Source organism: Sardina pilchardus, chromosome 14 (assembly GCF_963854185.1).
Source record: "Sardina pilchardus chromosome 14, fSarPil1.1, whole genome shotgun sequence".
Taxonomy (NCBI): domain Eukaryota; kingdom Metazoa; phylum Chordata; class Actinopteri; order Clupeiformes; family Clupeidae; genus Sardina; species Sardina pilchardus.
This window is the reverse complement of record NC_085007.1, coordinates 5249304-5256803: the sequence shown is the minus strand read 5'-3', so window position 1 is coordinate 5256803 and position 7500 is coordinate 5249304. Positions and strand designations below refer to the sequence as shown.

The following is a 7500-nucleotide window of genomic DNA, read 5'->3' as shown; positions in this document are numbered from 1 at the left end:
GAGGTAGTGGTAGTCCTACGGCACTACACTGATTGATTGCGGAGTGGATAGCGTGCTATTAGCATAACTGACAAGGGAAAGTGAGTAAGTGAGAGAAAAAGAGAGTGTGTGTGTGTGTGTGTCTGTGTGTCTGTGTGTCTGTGTGTCTGTGTGTGTGTGTGTGTGTGTGTGTGTGTGTGTGTGTGTGTGTGTGTGTGTGTGTGTGTGTGTAAGTGTGAGTGTGAGTGTGTGTGTGTGTGTGTGTGAGTGTGAGTGTGTGTGTGTGTGTGTGTGTAGTGACAGAAGGAGAGACAGGAGAGCTCTTCACCTTACCAGGGTGAGATAATGTGTATTTACAGAATAGCTCTAATTTATCATATTCTCAAAGGGACACACACACACACACACACACACACATAAAGCCACATAAATATATGGAGATGAATAGCAACACATACCATAATTGGTATGCTAGTTGAGATAACATTTCAAAATGACTCATAGCTTAAACAATGGCAATACACCGTTATTAAAGCTATGCACACAGCATCCCATAATACTAGCCAGTTTTATATAAAGAACAAATGACCAAATCTGATAGTATCATTAGCCTGAGGTACTGGTGCTGAGTTGTAATGAGGCCAGTACTTTTTCTACACACACACGCACACACACACACACACACACACGTCGGAATAGACACAGGTCCAGCTGGAGCCAGTGCAGAAGCAGGTGAGCTGTCGTTCGCTGTTGTGCGTTTACTTGCGTCAACCCTCGCCTACGTCGGGACTCCTGTTTGTTTGTGCAGTTGATTGCGTTCCCCGCCGCCTCAATCGGCATGTGGCCCACAGCGAGATGATGGTCGTACCACTGCTGGCTCTGATCATTGGCCCCCCCACCGTCACTCACACAGACACAGACACACCTATGCCAGTAGGCACACACACACACACACACACTCTCTCACAAACACACTCACACTCACACATACGTGCGCACTCACACATGTGCACACACACACACACACACACACACACACACACACTCACACACACACACACACACACATATACACCTAGACCTATGCCAGCAGGCACACATGCACACACACACTCATACATACACAAACACTCTCTCTCACACACACACACACGGTGTACACACAGTCATTTCCTTGCTCTGAAACATGCTCTGAGGCAGCGGGCGTCAGCGGGCGTCCGTGCGAATAAAGAGCCGCAGCTCCGAGTTCAGCCGTGTAATTGGCGGCGGAAACCACGCTGATTGCCGAACAGTAGCACAGCAAACACGGGCCAGGCGAGGCGAATCAGACGGCAGTGGTAGTGGGAAGACAGCTTAGTTAAGGGCTGGCTTTGTGAATGTTCCCGGGGGGGGGGGGGGGGGGGGTGGGGCCGCCATTTTTTATTTTGATTACAGCGGCTGGGACGGAAAGCGCAAGACAATCATTTATAAAGCCCAGTTATCACGGGTGGGCGTACGGCTGGTCGCGTTGCGGCGCGTCGCTCGGATGGATGTAATTTTAAGGAAAAATGGTCCGTGCCTGTTTGTGTGAACCACGCCACTGAGATGAGCCAGCAGAGCAAACACTCTCCTCTGTCCACAGCTCACAGCCTCGCGTTGTTATCTCACACTGTTTCATCGAGGCCGAGCTTCCGTTGAGGCAACGCCTCACACGCGCCAAGACAAGCCACTGAGCAAAGACTATTTGATCCTCCATTATTCATTTCAGACATGACATTAAAGTTTACAATGAATGAAGACAAGAAAAAAGAGCTGAACGCTCTCTCTTCAAAGCAGACATGTTCTGCAGGTGGTGGGCTGATATTTACTCTAAAAAAAATGACCTACCCCCTCCTCGCCCTTGTCAAGTTAACTCAGGAGATCCCGTAATTTATACCATCGTACCAGCCGACGGAATTCATTATCGTCCAGCATATGTGGCATTAAGTATTCTGCCATAATAGACTGAACCAATTCTGCGCTGTACCTTTGGAGACCTTCCCTGAGGGAGGACAGGCTGCCGAGCGCTTTGTTCTGGGAATCGGAGGGAATCTGAGCGACGAGGCGCCGTTAAGGCACAGGCTGCCTCCTCTGATGTGTTGTGTCACTAGCACTCTCAGCAGGCTCGGGGAGATGGTTCCTGTGTCTTATAGAGGGGGGTCTGACTGACTTGCTTTCTGATTGGGCTTTTCCTGTGACAGAACAGTGTTGCTGTGACTGATTGTTTCTTTTGGTTTGACTAGTGTGTGTGTGTGTGTGTGTGTGTGTGTGTTTCCTTTGATTTGACTGGATGTGGATATGTGTGTGTCTGTGTTTCATGTGGTTTGACTTGATTTGTGCGTGTGCGTGTGTGTGTGTGTGTGTGTGCGTGTGTGTGTGTGTGTGTGTATGTGTGTGTGTGTGTGTGTGTCTATATGTTCCTTGGAGTGTGGTAGAATGCACGTCCTTCCTGTTGTGTGACATTTTTTGTTTCCTGCCATGCGACAGGTTTCTTATGATGTGACGTGCGGTGTATTGTAATATAATGTAATGTAATGTAATGTAATATAATGTGGAACCATAGTCTGAAAATAATGTTTTAACGTTGTTGACCGTTTTGTTGAGGTGATGGGGGACAAGTGCTCACTCCTAAGTAAGGAATGGCAGGAAACGTTTGTGATCCACTGATGACATGCCCTGTGTGTGTGTGTGTGTGTGTGTGTGTGTGTGTGTGTCCTCGGCAGGTTCTGTGACGGTGAGGCAGCAACTGCTGTGTGTCCTGCTGCAGGCTCTCTTCAGCCTGCTGCTGCTGCGGCCCGCGTCCGGCGAGCGCTCGTGTCCGGTCAGCTGTCGCTGCGAGGGCAAGATCGTCCACTGCGACTCGCTGGCCTTCCCGGAGGTCCCGGAGAACATCTCGGTGGGCTGCCAGGGCTTGTCGCTGCGCTCCAACCAGCTGCACGCCCTGCTGCCCTACCAGTTCGCGCACCTGAACCAGCTGCTGTGGCTCTACCTGGACCACAACCAGGTCGCCCAGGTGGACAGCCGCGCCTTCCAGGGCCTGCGGCGCATCAAGGAGATCGTCCTGAGCACCAATCAGATCTCGCAGCTCCACAACGCCACCTTCCACGGCGTGCCCAACCTGCGCAGCCTGGACCTGTCCTACAACAAGCTGGAGTCGCTGCCGCCCGGGCTGCTCCACGGCCTGCGCAAGCTCCAGAACCTCCACCTGCGCTCCAACCTCCTGCGGGACCTGCCGCTGCGGGTGTTCCTGGAGTGCCGCAGCCTGGAGTTCCTGGACCTGGGCTACAACCGGCTGCGCGTGCTGACGCGCACCATGTTCCTGGGCCTGTCGCGCCTCATGGAGCTGCACCTGGAGCACAACCAGTTCTCCCGCATCAACTTCTTCCTGTTCCCGCGGCTCACCAACCTGCGCGCGCTCTACCTGCAGTGGAACCGGATCCGCGGGGTCAACCAGGGCCTGCCCTGGGCCTGGCACACCATGCAGAAGCTGGACCTCTCCGGGAACGAGATCCAGGCGCTGGACCCCGTGGTGTTCCAGTGCCTGCCCAACCTGCAGGTGCTCAACCTGGAGTCCAACAAGCTGGCCAACGTGTCGCAGGAGACGGTGGTGGCCTGGGACTCGCTGACCGCCATCAGCCTGGCGGGCAACACGTGGGACTGCGGCCCGGGCATCTGCCCGCTGGTCAACTGGCTGCGCAACTTCCGCGGCACCAAGGACACGAGCATCATCTGCAGCACGCCCAAGCACCTGCAGGGGGAGAAGGTTCTGGAGGCCACGCGGTACCTGGCCGACTGCGAGGACACGGAGCTCTACGAGAGCACCACCTTCCCGCCGGCCATAGAGCCCGACACGCCCGAACCCACCCCTGAGCCGACCACCCCCTACACCAGCCCTCTTGCCCCCCTGCGGCCCCCTGCCACCCCGACCCCCAGACCTCCCATGGCGCCGCCGCCGCTCCCCCAGCCGAACGCCCCGAGCCGCAGCGGATCAGACCAGCGCGCCCCTCGTCGTCCACCCCCTCCTCCTCCTCCTCTTCCTCGCAGCACCCCCTCGCCCGAGAGCCTCCCGCTGACTCTCCCCCCCCCGGGAGCCCGACCGCATCTCCTTCCACAAGGTGGTGGTGGGCAGCGTGGCGCTGTTCTTCTCCGTCTCGCTCGTCTCCACGGTGGTGTACGTGTTCTGGAAGCGGCTGCCGGGCCTGGCGCGTCTGTTCCAGCAGCGGGCGGCCGTGGGCCGCAAGCGGCGGAAAAAGAGCCCGGAGCCGGAGCAGAACCTGAGCTCCCAGCTCCAGGAGTACTACATGAGCTACAACCCGGCCGCTGCGCCCGAGAGCATGGACGTGCTGGCCAACGGGGGCACGGGCGCGTGCACGTGCACCATCTCGGGCTCGAGGGAATGCGAGGTATGACCCCCTCCTCCTCCCTCCTCCTCCTCCTCCTCTTCCTCCACCACCACCTCTTCCACCTCCTCCTCTTCATCATCTTCCTCAAACGCAGCCTAGGCAACCAAATCAAACAGTCAGAGATGTGTGGCGCAATGGAGCGAGAGGTAAATCATCTGCATCAGGCATGTGTCTGGACACCTCTGGAGTGGGGGACCAGCACCCTTGGCTCTGCTGGTCGGCTTAGCTTAGCGTAGCCATTCACTGTGTGAGGCCCCCACGCTTTCCCTCCTCTAAGTCTCTCCCCATCTCCCCCAAGACAGGGCCACAACCAGGGCCATTTCAGGCAGTTCAGAGTCAGTACCTATTTTTTAAACCTATTTTATGCACCTTGCCTGCCAAAGGGCAGCTGGCCAGAAAAACTGGTTGTAGAGTGACACCAACTCTTGTCTAGGCCAGCGAGGCCAACAAGACCAATTAAATCACTGTGACAACAACTACTGAAACAAATTGTTGGCTAGCTGTTGGTCAGAAATCATTGCCCATGAAAACATAGATGATAATTTCTCAAATCGGTGTTGCTTTTGCAATTATTAACTTATAACATTTGCTCGCATGGGTAATGTCAATGTAACTAACTAACTAACAGCTAGTAGCTGCAAAAGATGTTTACAGAATTGTACATTGTTACATAAACAATGCGGACATACAGTATCATAGGTACAGTATGTTGTCTCTTTAGAATCAAATCAGGTTTTTAGAACATAGAACTTAGAACAGCACAACTCTAACTGGCACTAGCACTAGCAGTGTGTTAGCGGAAAAGGGCCATGAGAAGGCTAGACGTGGGAGACCGTGGGGTTGAAAAGCCTCTAATGGCATCGGTTTGAGTTGAGCCTGAAAACCCAGAGTCAACTGTACCTAACCCAGGTTCAGAAAACTGCGTTGCATTGCTGCACTTCATAATGCATTTGTTTGTGTGTGTGTGTGTGTGTGTGTGTGTATTTGTGTGTGTGCGTGTGTATCACTGAACTGTGACTTTCTATTTGGCACACTACCTCAGATGGAGGCTGAGACTTTGGAATGGGCCTGGTCGCGGTCCTGATGCTGATCTGGCCCAAATCAGTCTCACTCCCCCTCTCTGCACGTGCCGCTCACTTGTCAGCCAAACAGCTCAGGAAGACACATGACGTCTCTCTATCTCTCTCTCTCTCTCTCTCTCTCTCTCTCTCTCTCTCTCTCTCTCTCTCTCTCTCTCTCTCTCTCTCTCTGTCTCCCTCTCTCTCTCTCTCTCTCTCTCTCTCTCTCTCTCTCTCTCTCTCTCTCTCTCTGTCTCTCTCTCTCTCTCTGTCTCCCTCTCTCTATCTTTCTCTCTCTCCCTCTGTTAGGAAAACATGCTCGTCTCTAACCCCCCTCCTCTCTCTCCTCCCTTCTCCCTCCCCCCCCCTCTCCCTCCATCTCTATCTTTCGCTCTCTCCCTCTCTTAAGACACATCTCTTCTCTACCCCCACTCTCCCCCTCCCCTCCTCCTTCTCTCCCCCTTCCCCCTCCTCCCTCCCTCCCTCCCTCCCTCCTTCTCTCTCTCTCTCTCTCTGGCAGCGCTGTTCACTGTGTAGAATAAAGACTGCTGTTGGGGCTCAGGCGCATGGAGGTGGTGAAGGTTGTGCACGGCCAACACTGCGCGTATCTTTCATGTGAACTTTGTTGGCTTTTACGTGTGATTGCATGCCTGCTGCCTGTCTGTGCGAGAACAGAGCTGAAAGGGGTATGTACTGTATGCATGTAAGCAGCAGCTCAGTTGAGAATAATGGGGTTTCAACCTGCGGTGGCTCAGGCTCCATTTTACTGAAACACAAGCGAGTCAGAGGAAGACTGCTCTTCAGCTCTCGTCTCCTCTCTCTGTGTTCACTCTTTCTTTCCCACCCCCTCTTTTTCTTTCTGCCTCTACCGACATTTCTATTTCTGTCTGTGTGTCTGTGTGTGTGTGTGTGTGTGTGTGTGTGTGTGTGTGTGTGTGTGTGTGTGTGTGTGTGTGTGTGCGTGTGTGCGTGCATGTGTGTGTGTATGTGTGTGTGTCTCAGGGTGTGTGTCTCAGGCTTGTGCCTCAATCAGTAGTTTTTTCCTCAACAGGTGAATTAAGTGTGCCAGCCGTAAGGACGCATACGTCTGAGTGTGCACTCTAGTGCTCTACAGCACTGTACTATGTAGTACACTGTACAGTGTTACTGTTGGGTCCGTTTCTTTTAGAAGTGAGACTTAACTTCATCAATGAAGATCTCCATCTTTTAGTCCCAGACCAGGTTTTAAGGGCCCTTCACACCAAAAACCATAACTGAAACGATAACTACTGTATAAACAATTCGCTCTTGATAATATGAATGACGATGTTCACACATAAACGATAACGATAACGACATGAAGAACGATATCATGGGATCATTTTTAAACCGATTTTGAGAACAGTTAAAAGCTATATGCCAATCCAGAACCCATCACATTTTAGCCATCACATTCATTACTATAACACAAGGAGAGACTTTTTTATTGTTGGTCAGTGTGGATGCTTTTATCATTATGGTTATAGTTATCGTTATCATTATCGTTCTTGGAGTGAATGCCGCTTTAAATAGGAAACCGGTCCGTGGTGTAAGAGTTCAGAAAACAGCTATCACCAGATGATTCTCAAAAGTTCAGTAAAGCTAAAGGAACACGCCAACACTTTTTGGGATATTAGCCCATTTTCCAGATTAGATTTCTGGATTAGATAAGAGGATACTTTAGTTAGATAAGAGGATACTTTTTTAGAAGTACAACAAACACATCTCTATTATAAACCAAGGCTTCAAAATGCAGTTGTTTACCCAAGTCCATGTCATACTGTAGACGAGACAGCATAAGTGTAGGTGTTGATTGTGTTCAACACTGCTCCTCAGTATACGTTCCTTCCTGTCTGTCATCGTATAAAGCCCAACCCCATGCCAAAAGATTTGATCGGTTCCTTGGTTTTCTGTAATTTTGGAAATCACTCTGAATTGAGGATTTGCCAGACGTACCTGCAGAGGAAATTGAAATGTGATTCTGAATTCTCTGGGTTCACACAAACTAAGTATTCCGTGCTGTA

The 7500-nt window shown here is 51.8% G+C and overlaps 1 protein-coding gene across 1 annotated transcript in view; it reads left to right on the top strand.

The window, feature by feature from the left end:
• lrrtm4l1 (leucine rich repeat transmembrane neuronal 4 like 1) overlaps positions 1-7500 on the top strand; it is a 73128-nt gene that overhangs the window by 30002 nt on the left and 35626 nt on the right. The window contains 2 exon segments of the mRNA XM_062554807.1: positions 2721-4007; positions 4042-4400. Of these exon segments, the coding sequence (XP_062410791.1) occupies positions 2721-4007; positions 4042-4400 (1646 nt within the window).